Genomic DNA, 15,939 nt, shown 5'->3' on the forward strand with positions numbered 1-15,939 from the left:
TGTGTCTCTGTGTGTCTCTGTGTCTCTCTGTGTCTCTGTCTGTCTCTGTGTCTCTGTGTGTCTCTGTGTCTCTCTGTTTCTCGGTGTCTCTCTGTGTCTCTGTGTCTCTGTGTGTCTCTGTGTCTCTCTGTGTCTCTGTGTGTCTCTGTGTCTCTGTGTTTCTCGATGTGTCCCTGTGTGTGTCTCTTTGTGTGTCTGTGTGTCTATCTGTGTCTCTGTGTGTCTCTGTGTCTCTCTGTGTGTCTCTGTGTCTCTGTTTGTCTGAGTGTCTCTGTGTCTCTGTGTCTCTCTGTGTGTCTCTGTGTCTCTCTGTGTGTCTCTTTGTGTCTCTGTCTGTCTCTGTCTCTCTGTAGTAATGAGTCTATGTGTCTCTCTCTCTGTGTGTCTCTCTATGTGTCTCTGTCTCTCTGTCTCTCTCTTTGTCTCTGTCTCTCTCTGTCTCTCTGTGTCTCTCTGTAGTAATGAGTCTATGTGTCTCTCTGTCTCTCTCTGTCTCTCTGTGTCTCTGTCTCTCTGTAGTAATGAGTCTATGTGTCTCTGTCTCTCTGTGTCTCTCTCTGTCTTTCTGTAGTAATGTCTCTCTCTGTCTCTCTGTAGTAATGAGTCTATGTGTCTCTCTGTGTCTCTCTCTGTCTCTCTGTGTCTCTGTCTCTCTGTAGTAATGAGTCTATGTGTCTCTGTCTCTCTGTGTCTCTCTGTGTCTCTGTGTCTCTCTGTATCTCTCTGTCTGTGTCTCTCTGTAGTAATGAGTCTGTCTATCTCTCTGTCTCTGTCTCTCTGTCTCTCTCTGTCTCTCTCTTTGTCTCTGTCTCTCTGTAGTAATGAGTCTATGTGGCTCTGTCTCTCTCTGTCTCTCTCTCTCTCTGTGTCTCTCTCCATGTGTCTCTGTCTCTCTCTGTCTCTCTCTCTCTGTAGTAATGTGTCTCTGTCTCTCTCTCTCTCTCTGTGTCTCTCTGTCTCTCTGTACTAATGTGTCTCTGTCTCTCTGTGTCTATCTCTCTCTGTGTCTCTGTCTCTCTCTCTGTCTCTCTGTCTCTCTCTGTCTCTCTCTCTGTCTCTCTGTAGTAATGAGTCTATGTGTCTCTGTCTCTCTCTCTGTCTCTCTGTAGTAATGTGTCTCTCTGTCTCTCTGTGTCTCTCGCTGTCTCTCTGTAGTAATGTGTCTCTGTCTCTCTCTCTCTGTGTGTGTCTCTCTCTCTGTCTCTCTGTAGTAATGTCTCTCTGTCTCTCTCTCTCTGTGTCTCTCTGTCTCTCTCTGTCTCTGTCTCTCTCTGTCTCTCTGTGTCTCTCTGTAGTAATGTGTCTCTCTGTCTCTCTCTGTGTCTCTCTCTCTGTCTGTGTCTATCTCTGTCTCTCTGTAGTAATGAATCTATGTGTCTCTGTCTCTCTCTGTGTCTCTCTCTGTGTCTCTATCTGTGTCTCTCTGTAGTAATGAGTCTATGTGTCTCTGTCTCTCTCTCTGTGTCTCTCTCTGTGTCTCTATCTGTGTCTCTCTGTAGTAATGAGTCTATGTGTCTCTGTCTCTCTCTCTCTGTGTCCCTGTCTCTCTCTCTGTCTCTCTGTGTCTCTCTGTCTCTCTGTAGTAATGTCTCTGTCTGTCTCTCTGTAGTAATGTCTCTGTCTCTCTCTGTCTCTCTCTCTGTCTCTCTGTAGTAATGAGTCTATGTCTCTCTGTGTCTCTGTCTCTCTCTCTCTCTGTCTCTCTGTAGTAATGAGTCTATGTGTCTCAGTCTCTCTCTGTGTCTCTCTCTGTGTCTCTCTCTGTGTCTCTCTGTAGCAATGCGTCTATGTGTCTCTGTCTCTCTCTCTCTGTGTCTCTCTGTCTCTCTCTTTCTCTGTCTCTCTCTGTCTCTCTGTGTCTCTCTGTAGTAATGTGTCTCTCTGTCTCTCTCTGTGTCTCTCTCTGTCTGTGTCTATCTCTGTCTCTCTGTAGTAATGAGTCTATGTGTCTGTCTCTCTCTGTGTCTCTCTCTGTGTCTCTCTCTGTGTCTCTCTGTAGCAATGCGTCTATGTGTCTCTGTCTCTCTCTCTCTGTGTCTCTCTGTCTCTCTCTTTCTCTGTCTCTCTCTGTCTCTCTGTGTCTCTCTATAGTAATGTGTCTCTCTGTCTCTCTCTGTGTCTCTCTCTGTCTGTGTCTATCTCTGTCTCACTGTAGTAATGAGTCTATGTGTCTCTGTCTCTCTCTGTGTCTCTCTCTGTGTCTCTCTCTGTGTCTCTCTGTAGTAATGAGTCTATGTGTCTCTGTCTCTCTCTCTGTGTCTCTGTCTCTCTCTGTGTCTCTCTGTGTCTCTCTGTCTCTCTGTAGTAATGTCTCTCTCTCTGTCTCTCTCTCTGTCTCTCTGTAGTAATGTCTCTCTCTGTCTCTCTGTAGTAATGTCTCTCTCTCTCTGTCTTTCTGTCTCTCTGTAGTAATGTGTCTCTCTGTCTCTCTGTAGTAATGTCTCTCTCTCTGTCTCTCTCTGTGTCTCTCTCTCTGTCTCTCTCTGTCTCTCTGTAGTAATATCTCTCTCTGTGTCTCTCTGTAGTAATGTGTCTCTGTCTCTCTCTGTCTCTCTGTAGTAATGTGTCTCTGTCTCTCTCTCTGTGTCTCTCTGTCTCTCTCTGTCTTTGTCTCTCTCTGTCTCTCTGTGTCTCTCTGTAGTAATGTGTCTCTCTGTCTCTCTCTTTGTCTCTCTCTCTGTCTGTGTCTATCTCTGTCTCTGTCTCTCTGTAGTAATGTCTCTCTCTGTCTCTCTGTAGTAATGTGTCTCTGTCTCTCTCTCTGTGTGTCTCTGTCTCTCTCTGTCTCTCTCTCTCTGTCTCTCTCTGTCTCTCTGTAGTAATGTCTCTCTGTCTCTCTCTCTCTGTGTCTCTCTCTGTATCTCTGTAGTAATGTGTCTCTCTCTCTGTGTCTCTCTGTAGTAATGTGTCTCTGTCTCTCTCTCTGTGTCTCTCTCTCTGTGTCTCTGTAGTAATGTCTCTCTCTGTCTCTCTGTCTCTCTCTGTCTCTCTGTAGTAATGTGTCTCTCTCTGTGTGTCTCTCTGTAGTAATGTGTCTCTGTCTCTCTCTCTCTCTGTGTCTATCTCTGTCTGTGTCTCTCTCTCTGTGTCTCTCTCTCTCTGTCTCTCTCTGTCTCTCTGTAGTAATGTGTGTCTCTCTGTCTCTCTGTCTATCTCTGTCTCTCTGTACTAATGTCTCTCTGTCACTTTGTCTCTCTCTGTGTCTCTCTGTCTCTCTGTCTATCTCTGTCTCTCTGTACTAATGTCTCTCTGTCTCTCTCTCTCTGTCTCTCTCTCTCTCTGTCTCTCTCTCTGTCTCTCTGTAGTAATGTGTCTCTCTCTGTCTCTCTCTGTACTAATGTCTCTCTGTCTCTCTCTGTGTGTCTCTCTCTCTGTCTCTCTCTCTCTGTCTCTCTGTACTAATGTGTCTCTGTCTCTCTCTCTCTCTGTGTCTCTCTCTGTCTCTCTGTACTAATGTCTCTCTGTCTCTCTCTCTGTCTCTCTGTAGTAATGTGTCTCTCTCTCTGTCTCTCTCTCTGTGTGTCTCTCTCTCTGTGTCTCTCAGCTACCCACCACGGGATTCATCGCTGTTCTTGCCGCTCTCCACGCCTGCCCCGAAGTTTCCATCGCCGGCTTTGGCTATCCGGCAAATTCGCCGGGAGCTCTGGTCCACTACTACGGCCAGAGCCGTATGCAAGAAATCACGAAGGTTGGAGACTGAGATGTTGACTACCTCGCCTGGTACACAGGAGGTCGTGGGATCGATCACAGACCCTGTGAGATGTTGTCTACCTCGCCTGGTACACAGGAGGTCGTGGGTTAGATCACAGACCCTGTGAGATGTTGACTACCTCGCCTGGTACACGGGAGGTCGTGGGTTCCATCACGTGACCCTGTGAGATTTTGACTACCTCGCCTGGTCTACAGGAGGTCGTGGGTTAGATCACAGACCCTGTGAGATGTTGACTACCTCGCCTGGTGCACAGGAGGTCGTGGGTTAGATCACAGACCCTGTGAGATGTTGACTACCTCGCCTGGTACACAGGAGGTTGTGGGTTAGATCACAGACCCTGTGAGATGTTGACTACCTCGCCTGGTACACAGGAGGTCGTGGGTTAGATCACAGACCCTGTGAGATGTTGACTACCTCGCCTGGTACACAGGAGGTCGTGGGTTAGATCACAGACCCTGTGAGATGTTGACTACCTCGCCTGGTACACAGGAGGTCGTGGGTTAGATCACGTGACCCTGTGAGATGTTGACTACCTCGCCTGGTACACAGGAGGTCGTGGGTTAGATCACAGACCCTGTGAGATGTTGACTACCTCGCCTGGTAAACAGGAGGTCGTGGGTTCTATCACAGACCCTGTGAGATGTTGACTACCTCGCCTGGTACACATGAGGTCGTGGGTTAGATCACGTGACCCTGTGAGATGTTGACTACCTCGCCTGGTACACATGAGGTCGTGGGTTAGATCACGTGACCCTGTGAGATGTTGACTACCTCGCACGGTACACAGGAGGTCGTGGGTTCTATCACAGACCCTGTGAGATGTTGACTACCTCGCCTGGTCTACAGGAGGTCGTGGGATCGATCACAGACCCTGAGAGATGTTGACTACATCGCTTGGTCTACAGGAGGTCGTGGGTTCTATCACAGACACTGTGAGATGTTGACTACCTCGCCTGGTAAACAGGAGGTCGTGGGTTAGATCACGTGACCCTGTGAGATGTTGACTACCTGGCCTGGTACACAGGAGGTCGTGGGTTAGATCCCATACCCTGTGAGATGTTGACTACCTCGCCTGGTACACAGGAGGTCGTGGGTTAGATCACAGACACTGTGAGATGTTGACTACCTCGCCTGGTACACAGGAGGTCGTGGGTTAGATCCCATACCCTGTGAGATGTTGACTACCTCGCCTGGTCTACAGGAGGTCGTGGGTTAGATCGCAGACCCTGTGAGATGTTTACTACCTCGCCTGGTACACAGGAGGTCGTGGATTAGATCACAGACACTGTGAGATGTTGACCACCTCGCCTGGTACACAGGAGGTCGTGGATTATATCCCAGACCCTGTGAGATGTTGACTACCTCGCCTGGTACACAGGAGGTCGTGGATTAGATCCCATACCCTGTGAGATGTTGACTACCTCGCCTGGTACACAGGAGGTCGTGGGTTAGATCACAGACACTGTGAGATGTTGACCACCTCGCCTGGTACACAGGAGGTCGTGGATTAGATCCCAGACCCTGTGAGATGTTGACTACCTCGCCTGGTACACAGGAGGTCGTGGATTAGATCCCATACTCTGTGAGATGTTGACTACCTCGCCTGGTACACAGGAGGTCGTGGGTTAGATCACAGACACTGTGAGATGTTGACTACCTCGCCTGGTACACAGGAGGTCGTGGGTTAGATCACAGACACTGTGAGATGTTGACTGCCTCGCCTGGTACACAGGAGGTCGTGGGTTCGATCACAGACCCTGTGAGATGTTGACTACCTCGCCTGGTACACAGGAGGTCGTGGGTTAGATCACAGACACTGTGAGATGTTGACTACCTCGCCTGGTACACAGGAGGTCGTGGGTTCTATCACAGACACTGTGAGATGTTGACTACCTCGCCTGGTAAACAGGAGGTCGTGGGTTCTATCACAGACCCTGTGAGATGTTGACTACCTCGCCTGGTACACATGAGGTCGTGGGTTAGATCACGTGACCCTGTGAGATGTTGACTACCTCGCCTGGTACACAGGAGGTCGTGGGTTAGATCACGTGACCCTGTGAGATGTTGACTACCTCGCCTGCTACACAGGAGGTCGTGGGTTAGATCACAGACACTGTGAGATGTTGACTACCTCGCCTGGTCTACAGGAGGTCGTGGGATCGATCACAGACCCTGAGAGGTGTTGACTACCTCGCCTGGTCTACAGGAGGTCGTGGGTTCTATCACAGACACTGTGAGATGTTGACTACCTCGCCTGGTACACAGGAGGTTGTGGGTTAGATCACAGACCCTGTGAGATGTTGACTACCTCGCCTGGTACACAGGAGGTCGTGGGTTAGATCACGTGACCCTGTGAGATGTTGACTACCTGGCCTGGTACACAGGAGGTCGTGGGTTAGATCCCATACCCTGTGAGATGTTGACTACCTCGCCTGGTACACAGGAGGTCGTGGGTTAGATCACAGACACTGTGAGATGTTGACTACCTCGCCTGGTACACAGGAGGTCGTGGGTTAGATCACAGACCCTGTGAGATGTTGACTACCTCGCCTGGTCTACAGGAGGTCGTGGGTTAGATACACTGTGAGATGTTGACCACCTCGCCTGGTACACAGGAGGTCGTGGATTAGATCCCAGACCCTGTGAGATGTTGACTACCTCGCCTGGTACACAGGAGGTCGTGGATTAGATCCCATACTCTGTGAGATGTTGACTACCTCGCCTGGTACACAGGAGGTCGTGGGTTAGATCACAGACACTGTGAGATGTTGACTACCTCGCCTGGTACACAGGAGGTCGTGGGTTAGATCACAGACACTGTGAGATGTTGACTGCCTCGCCTGGTACACAGGAGGTCGTGGGTTCGATCACAGACCCTGTGAGATGTTGACTACCTCGCCTGGTACACAAGAGGTCGTGGGTTAGATCACAGACACTGTGAGATGTTGACTACCTCGCCTGGTACACAGGAGGTCGTGGGTTAGATCACGTGACCCTGTGAGATGTTGACTACCTCGCCTGGTACACAGGAGGTCGTGGGTTCTATTACAGACACTGTGAGATGTTGACTACCTCGCCTGGTATACAGGAGGTCGTGGGTTAGATCACAGACCCTGTGAGATGTTGACTACCTCGCCTGGTACACAGGAGGTCGTGGGTTCAATCACAGACCCTGTGAGATGTTGACTACCTCGCCTGGTCTACAGGAGGTCGTGGGTTAGATCACAGACCCTGTGAGATGTTGACTACCTCGCCTGGTACACAGGAGGTCGTGGGTTCTATCACAGACACTGTGAGATGTTGACTACCTCGCCTGGTCTACAGGAGGTCGTGGGTTAGATCACAGACCCTGTGAGATGTTGACTACCTCGCCTGGTACACAGGAGGTCGTGGGTTAGATCACAGACCCTGTGAGATGTTGACTACCTCGCGTGGTACACAGGAGGTCGTGGGTTAGATCACAGACACTGTGAGATGTTGACTACCTCGCCTGGTACACAGGAGGTCGTGGGTTAGATCACAGACCCTGTGAGATGTTGACTACCTCGCCTGGTACACGTCTCTCTGCCCGTGGATATTCATTGTCTGTGTGTGGTTGTTGTTATTGTTATTGTGTGTTGATGTTGTTGATGTTGTTGTTATTGTTATTGTGTGTGTTGATGTTGTTGATGTTGTTGATGTTATTGTTGTTATTGTGTGTTGTTGTGTGTGTGTGATGATGTTGTTGATGTTGTTGTTGATGTTGTTGTTGTTATTGTGTGTTGTTGTTATGTGTGTATTGTTGTTATTGTGTGTGTTGTTGATGTTGTTGATGTTGTTGTTGTTATTGTGTGTGTTGTTGTTATTGTTATTGTTGTTGATGTTGTTGTTGTTTTTGTGTGTTGATGTGTGTGTGTGATGATGATGTTGTTGTTGTTGTTGTTATTGTGTGTTGTTGTGTGTGTTGTTGATGTTGTTGTTGTTGTTATTGTGTGTGTTGATGTTGTTGATGTTGTTGATGTTATTGTTGTTGTTATTGTGTGTTGTTGTGTGTGTGTGATGATGATGTTGTTGTTGTTATTGTGTGTTGTTGATGTTGTTGTTGTTATTGTGTGTGTTGATGTGTGTGTGTGATGATGATGTTGATGTTGTTGTTGTTGATGATGTTGTTGATGTTGATGTTGTTGATGTTATTGATGTTGTTGTTGATGTTGATGTTGTTGTTGTGTGTGTGTGATGTTGTTGTTGTTGTGTGTGTGTGTGGTTGTTGTTGTTGTGTGTGTTGTAGTGTGTGTGATGTTGTTGTTGTTATTGTGTGTTGTTGTTGATGTTGTCGTTGTTATTGTGTGTTGTTGTGTGTGTGATGATGATGTTGTTGTTGTGTGTATGTGATGTTGTTGTTGTTGTTGTTGTGTGTTGTTGTGTGTGTGTGATGATGTTGTTGTTGTGTGTATGTGATGTTGTTGTTGTTGTTGTGTGTTGTTGTGTGTGTGTGTGATGATGATGTTGTGTGTGTTGTTATTGTGTGTTTTGTTATTGTGTGTTGTTGTGTGTGTTGTTGTGTGTGTGATGATGATGTTGTTGTTGTGTGTATTGTTATTGTGTGTTGTTGTTGTTGATGTTGTTGTTGTTATTGTGTGTTGTGTGTGTGTGATGATGTTGTTGTTTTGTGTATTGTGTGTTGTTGTGTGTGTGATGATGAGGTCCGGCAAAACAACCCCCTACCTCCTCGCGGTGCCGGACGGGCAACTCTGTCGTGGACAGCGCTGTGGGGGGAGATCCAATTTTGATTGGCTCCTCCCCTCATGGCATATGTGTCCACCACAGGGGCTAAACGGGGGCTCTGGACGGGTGCGAGGGGCTGGTAACCCCTCCACCTTCAATTAATTACCACGAAACCACGAATTAAACTTAAATATGTAACAACTAAGCTTGTGCCGGAGGCCCCGGGGGGCCAGGCGTCTATGACGTCTCCTGGCCAAACCCCAATTGGCGGAGCCAGGAGATTGAATACCTACCCTCGGGGCTACTCCAGAAACAACGAAAAGCCACTACGGTTGGCCACGTGGAATGTTCGAACGCTCACTGCAGAGGAGAGGCTGCCACTCCTCTGTCGGGAGCTGGACCGGTACCGCCTGGATCTATGCGGCATTCAGGAGGTCCGGTGGACCGGCTCTGGCTCCTGCCACCATGAGGGGTGGACAGTTCTCTACTCGGGGCAGCAGACTGCCAAACAACAGGGTGTGGGTCTTCTTTTGAACAAAAGAATGAAGGGGGCGTGGGAGCGTGGTGGTGAGGTGTGGGAAGCTGTAAGCCCCAGGCTACTTTGGGCTCGCCTTCCCATCAACCGGAGGCGAGGAATGGTGGTCGTGGTTACTTATGCCCCCACCGAAGATGAACATCCGTGGAGGGATGCAGGCAAAGCCGATGAGTCAGATGCCTTCTATGACCTCCTGTCACAGGTGCTGGCTAAAGTGGCCCCTCGGGATAGAGTCATCATGTTGGGTGACTTCAATGCCCGAGTTGGTCATGATACTGGCACCTGGCCTGGAGTGATTGGAGGGCATGGGCCAGATCAGCTCAATAACAACGGTAGGAGGCTGCTAGATTTTTGTGCAGCCCATGGGCTTGTAATTACCAACACGCTGTTCCGGCATCGGCGCATCCACACAACATCATGGATGCATGCCGGGTCCAAGCAAGAACATTTGCTGGACTACATAGTGACGGACCAGCGAATGCGAGCCCATGTCCTTGACACCAGGACCTACCGTGGAGCTGATCTGCCCTCTGACCATCGACTAGTCATCTGTAAGATGCGCCTGCCATTCTTCCACTCCGGTGGTGGGTGTACACCCAGGACCCCATTCCAACCTAAAGTGGCCTGGTCTCAGTTATCTGATGAAAGTTGCAAGCGAGAATTTCATCATCGCTTGCGGCTGGGATTGGCATCGTCCCCGACTCCTCCTGATGTCGAGGGTAAATGGGCGAGGTTTAGGACTGTGACTCATGCAGCTGCAATGGCTGCTTTGGGTACGCGGTCCAGACCTCCCCAGACACCCTGGATGACAGAGGAGTTGTTCACGATGGTTGAGAAAAAGCGACAGGCCCACTGTCATCGGCTACAGAGTCCCACGTCAGAGAATGAGGAGGCTTACCGCAGCCTTCGCTCGGAGGTTCGGAGAGCCGTGAGGCGCTGCAAGGATGGGTGGTGGTCGCGGGTTGCTGAGGAGATGGAGTCTGCCTCAGTGGCCCGTGATCACAAATCTCTATTTAACTCCATCAAAAAAGTAACCTGCAGCGCCACACCTATTACCATCATTAGGGGAAAAAACGGCGATCCAATTTCCGACCCCCAGGAACAGGTTCGCAGATTTGCTGAGCATTTCTGTGAGGTCCTGGGGGAGGGAAAATCCCTCAGCCAGGAAAACATCGTGGCACAAAGTGAGGATGACCCTGCTGAGGCTGCGGTGCCTCAAATATTGGATGAAGTCACCCCCTGTGAGTGGCTGGCTGAGGTGCCATCTGCTGAGGAAGTATTGAAGGCGATCCGGAGTCTGAGACCAGGAAAGGCAGCGGGCAGAGATGATCTTCCAAGCGAAATGCTGAGGGAGGGTGGCGTTTGTGCACAGACTGCCCTATATGACATCATAACAACAGTCTGGACCACTGGACGGGTTCCGCAGGATTGGAAGGATGCCCTGGTGGTCCCCCTTTTTAAGAAGGGGGACCGCACAGACTGTAACAACTACAGGGGCATCTCACTCCTCAGTGTGCCGGGAAAGGTCCTGGCAAGGATTATTCAGCATCGCCTTGCCAGGCACGCTGAGGAGAGGCTTGCGGAGCCCCAATGCGGTTTCAGGAAAGGGCGGTCCTGCACAGGTGCCATATTTTCTGTCCGTCTGCTACAGCAGAGGTGTAGGGAATTCCAACAAGACCTACATCTCTGCTTTATTGACCTGGTCAAGGCCTATGATACCATCAGTAGGCCTGGGCTCTGGGTCGTTCTTCGTGCTTTTGGAGTACCTGACCCTCTGCTCACGATCATTAAGGACCTTCATGATGGTGAGCGGGCCCGGGTAAAACTACGTGGCCGGGAGTCAGAGCCATTCCCTGTACACCTTGGGGTGCGACAGGGATGTCCTCTGGCTCCCACATTATTTAACATCTATTTTGACCACGTAGTTCGTGAAGCCTTCAATAGCTGTACCGGGGGAATCTCCATATGGTACAGATATAATGGGAGGCTAATCGATGCCCGGGTGCGGTCAAGGGATGGCTCCCTATTGCTCAACCACGTTATGTATGCTGATGACTTGGTAATAGCTGCTCAGTCAGAGGAGGAGTTGGAGACGCTGCTGCTGAGACTGGAGCGTGCCACTAAGAGGTGGGGCCTTACCATCAGCCCCACCAAAACCAAGCACCTGCCTGGGTATTTTGTACCATCGGACACTCCACCCCCACAACTCCCAATCGGTGATGGGGCAGTTGTGGAGAGAGTGGAGAGTTTCCCATACCTGGGCAGTGTGCTTATGACTGGCACCAGTTTAACCGCAGAGGTCTCACTCCGAATCAGTCGAGCGGCAATATCTTTTCATCGGTTGCGTAACGCTGTGTGGAAGCTACCTGGTCTGTCGCTCCGCACTAAGCTTCAGGTCTTCTCGGCCACGGTCATTCCCTCCCTTCTCTACGCTTGCGAAACGTGGACCCCCCTAATGGAACATCTTCGCCGGTTAGAAACATTTAGGCTGGCCTGCCTACGATCCATCCTGGGTTTAACCAGACTGGATTGTGTGAGGAGCTCACAAATCCTTGAAAGATCTGGGCAGGGTCCCATCGGTGAGCTCCTCCGGCAGGCAAGGCTGCGATGGCTGGGTCATGTAGCCCGCATGCCCAGCCACCGCATGCCGAAACAGCTTTTGTTTGGCCGGATTGAGGGGGCTAAGCGGGCGCGGCACGGGCTAGAGAAGAGATGGAGTGATGTGGTACAGGAGGACGTGGAGCTGAGTGGACTTGCCGATGACTGGTACCAGCGGTGTCAAGATCGGCCTCTGTGGAGGAGGCTCGTGAAGGATGCTACTGGGCAGTTGGAGGCAGTCGCCCTCCAACAACAACGGAGGGCGGAGGAGCGACGCTCACAACAGCGAGCGGAGCGCCGGGTGGCTAAAGCACAGCAGGTTGGCACAGTAGGGGGCACAGGTGGTGCATCAGCCAGTCATCTCAGTCAGTCGACCCGTGGCACCTGGGTCTGCCCCGTGACCTCCTGCCAGCGGGCGTTCGACACTTCACGTGGCCTCAGGGTGCACATAGCCTGGCACAAGCGTCGTGGTGACGTCACCGCCACTTAGTGGCGAATGGCGGTTGTTGTTGTTGTTGTTGATGATGATGTTGTTGTGTGTATTGTTATTGTGTGTTGTTGTGTGTGTTGTTGATGTTGTTGTTATTGTGTGTAGTGTGTGTGATGATGATGTTGTTGTTGTTATTGTGTGTTGTTGTGTGTGTGTGATGATGATGATGATGTTGTTGTGTGTGTTGTTGTGTGTGTGTGTGATGATGATGATGATGTTGTTGTTGTTGTTTTTGTGTTCTTCAGGATAATATCCACAATGTGTCTTCTGAATGGAACCTCCTGCAGCAACTCATGGAGTTGGGTCACGTCACGAATCTGACTCCTGTGATGTGAATACCATCAACACCATCAACACCATCAACACCATCACCACCACCATCACCACACCATCAACACCATCAACACCATCACCACCACCATCACCACACCATCAACACCATCAACACCATGACCATCAACACCCTAACATCACCATCACTATCAACACCATCACCACCATCAACACCATCAACACCATCAACACCATCAACGCCATCACCACCATCAACACCATCACCACCATCAACACCATCAACACCATCAACGCCATCACCACCATCAACACCATCACCACCATCAACACCCTAACAACACCATCACCATCAACACCATCACCACCATCACCATCAACACCATCATCACCATCACCACCATCACCACCATCACCACCATCATCACCATCACCACCATCACCATCATCACCATCACCACCATCACCACCATCACCACCATCATCACCATCACCATCAACACCATCACCACCATCACCATCACCACCATCAACACCATCAACACCATCAACACCATTATCACCATCAACACCATCATCACCATCACCACCACCATCACCACACCATCAACACCATCAACACCATGACCATCAACACCCTAACATCACCATCAACACCATCAACACCATCAACACCATCACCCTAACATCACCATCAACACCATCACCATCAACACCATCATCACCATCAACACCACCATCATCACCATCACCACCATCAACACCATCAACAACATCAACATCATCATCACCATCACCACCATCAACACCATCAACACCATCACCACCATCACCATCATCACCATCACCACCATCACCATCAACACCATCAACACCATCACTACCATCAACACCATCATCACCATCAACACCATTACCATCAACACCATCACCACCATCACCATCACCACCATCATCACCATCATCACCATCACCACCATCACCACCACCATCACCTTAACATCACCATCATCACCATCACAAACATCACCATCACCCTAACACCACCACCACCATCACCACCACCATCACCATCACCACCATCACCACCATCACCACCACCATCACCACCATCACAATCACCACCATCACCACCACCATCACCACTACCATCACCACTACCATCACCACCATCACCACCATCACCACCACCACCATCATCACCACCATCATCACCACCATCATCACCATCATCACCATCATCACCATCATCACTATCACCACCATCACCACCACCATCACCTTAACATCACCATCATCACCATCACAAACATCACCATCACCCTAACACCACCATCACCATCACCACCATCACCACCATCACCATCACCACCATCACAATCACCACCATCACCACTACCATCACCACCATCATCACCACCACCATCACCACCATCACCACCATCACCACTACCATCACCACCACCACCATCATCACCACCATCACCACCATCACCACTACCATCAGCACCACCACCATCATCACCACCATCACCATCATCAACATCATCATCTCTGTGTGTGTGTCTGTGTGTGTGTCTGTGTGTGTGTGTCTGTGTGTCTGTGTGTATGTGTGTCTGTGTGTGTGTCTATGTGTGTGTGTTTCTGTGTGTGTGTGTCTGTGTGTGTGTGTCTGTGTGTGTCTGTGTGTGTGTCTGTGTGTGTGTCTCTGTGTGTGTGTGTCTGTGTGTGTGTCTGTGTGTGTGTGTCCGTGTGTGTGCGTCACTGTGTGTGTGTATCTCTGTGTGTGTGGCACTGTGTGTGTCTGTGTGTATGTCTGTGTGTGTCTGTGTGTGTCTGTGTGTGTCTGTGTGTGTGTCTGTGTGTGTCTGTGTCTGTGTGTGTGTCACTGTGTGTGTGTCTGTGTGTGTGTGTGTCTGTGTGTGTGTGTCTGTGTGTGTGTCTGTGTGTGTGTGTCTGTGTGTGTGTCTGTGTGTGTGTCTGTGTGTGTGTCTGTGTGTGTGTGTGTCTGTGTGTGTCTCTGTGTGTGTGTGTCTGTGTGTGTGTCTGTCTGTGTCTCTGTGTGTGTCTGTGTGTGTGTGTCTGTGTGTGTGTGTGTATCTGTGTGTGTCTGTGTGTTTGTGTGTGTCTGTGTTTGTGTGTCACTGTGTGTGTGTCTCTGTGTGTGTGTCTGTGTGTGTGACTGTATGTCTGTGTGTCTGTGTCTGTGTGTGTCTGTGTGTGTGTCTATGTGTGTGTGTTTCTGTGTGTGTGGCACTGTGTGTGTCTGTGTGTATGTCTGTGTGTGTCTGTGTGTGTCTGTGTGTGTCTGTGTGTGTGTCTGTGTGTGTCTGTGTCTGTGTGTGTGTCACTGTGTGTGTGTCTGTGTGTGTGTCTGTGTGTGTGTGTCTGTGTGTGTGTCTGTGTGTGTGTCTGTGTGTGTGTCTGTGTGTGTGTGTGTCTGTGTGTGTCTCTGTGTGTGTGTGTCTGTGTGTGTGTCTGTCTGTGTCTCTGTGTGTGTCTGTGTGTGTGTGTCTGTGTGTGTGTGTGTATCTGTGTGTGTCTGTGTGTTTGTGTGTGTCTGTGTTTGTGTGTCACTGTGTGTGTGTCTCTGTGTGTGTGTCTGTGTGTGTGACTGTATGTCTGTGTGTCTGTGTCTGTGTGTGTCTGTGTGTGTGTCTGTGTGTGTGTGTCACTGTATGTGTGTGTCTGTGTGTGTGTGTGTGTCACTGTGTGTGTGTGTCTGTGTGTGTGTGTCTGTGTGTGTCACTGTATGTGTGTGTGTCTGTGTGTGTGTGTCACTGTGTGTGTTTCTGTGTGTGTGACTGTGTCTGTGTGTGTGTGTGTGTCTGTGTGTGTGACTCTGTGTGTGTGTCACTGTGTGTGTGTGTATCACTGTGTGTGTGACTGTGTGTCTGTGTGTGTGGTGTTGCAGAGCAAGCGACAATCCTCATGAATCTCCATCGCCAGCGACTCGCTAGGACTCCCTCCGTTCCAGCAGCCCCTCCAGGAGCCAGGGTTTTGTGCTGATTGGTCGTGATCAGCTGCCAACTTGCACAGCCAAACTCATCAGGAACCCGATCAGTCGACATCTGGGGGCAGTTCCACCAGAACTGGGGGAATGCTGGGACTGCTGATGAGACTCTAAATGTGGAACCCGTAGCTCACCCTGTCAACATCTGTGAGTGAGTGGGTGAGTGGGTGGGTGAGTGGGTGGGTGGGTGAGTGGGTGGGTGAGTGGGTGGGTGGGTGAGTGAGTGGGTGAGTGGGTGAGTGAGTGGGTGGGTGAGTGAGTAAGTGGGTGGGTGAGTGAGTGGGTGGGTGAGTGGGTGAGTGAGTGGGTGAGTGGGTGGGTGAGTGAGTGGGTGAGTGGGTGGGTGAGTGGGTGGGTGAGTGGGTGAGTGGGTGAGTGAGTGGGTGGGTGAGTGAGTGGGTGAGTGGGTGGGTGAGTGGGTGGGTGAGTGGGTGAGTGGGTGAGTGAGTGGGTGGGTGAGTGAGTGGGTGAGTGGGTGGGTGAGTGAGTGGGTGAGTGGGTGAGTGAGTGAGTGGGTGGGTGAGTGAGTGAGTGGGTGAGTGAGTGGGTGGGTGAGTAGGTGAGTGAGTGGGTAAGTGAGTGAGTGAGTGGGTGAG

At 50.4% G+C, this 15,939-nt stretch overlaps 1 protein-coding gene across 2 annotated transcripts in view; it reads left to right on the forward strand.

The window, feature by feature from the left end:
* LOC116936987 (CMP-N-acetylneuraminate-beta-galactosamide-alpha-2,3-sialyltransferase 4-like) overlaps positions 1-15,523 on the forward strand; it is a 54,916-nt gene extending 39,393 nt beyond the window's left edge. For both annotated transcript variants that reach the window (XM_076057387.1, XM_076057388.1), the window contains exons 11-13: positions 3,545-3,688; positions 12,285-12,370; positions 15,245-15,523. In XM_076057387.1, coding sequence (XP_075913502.1) covers positions 3,545-3,688; positions 12,285-12,370; positions 15,245-15,290 — 276 coding nt within the window. In that variant the 3' untranslated portion in view covers positions 15,291-15,523. The remainder of the gene's footprint in view (positions 1-3,544; positions 3,689-12,284; positions 12,371-15,244) is intronic.
* Positions 15,524-15,939: the final 416 nt, after the last annotated feature.

The sequence above is a fragment of the Petromyzon marinus genome, chromosome 82 (genome assembly GCF_048934315.1).
Source record: "Petromyzon marinus isolate PM22_M1 ecotype Great Lakes invasive population chromosome 82, UKy_Petmar_22M1.pri1.0, whole genome shotgun sequence".
Taxonomy (NCBI): domain Eukaryota; kingdom Metazoa; phylum Chordata; class Hyperoartia; order Petromyzontiformes; family Petromyzontidae; genus Petromyzon; species Petromyzon marinus.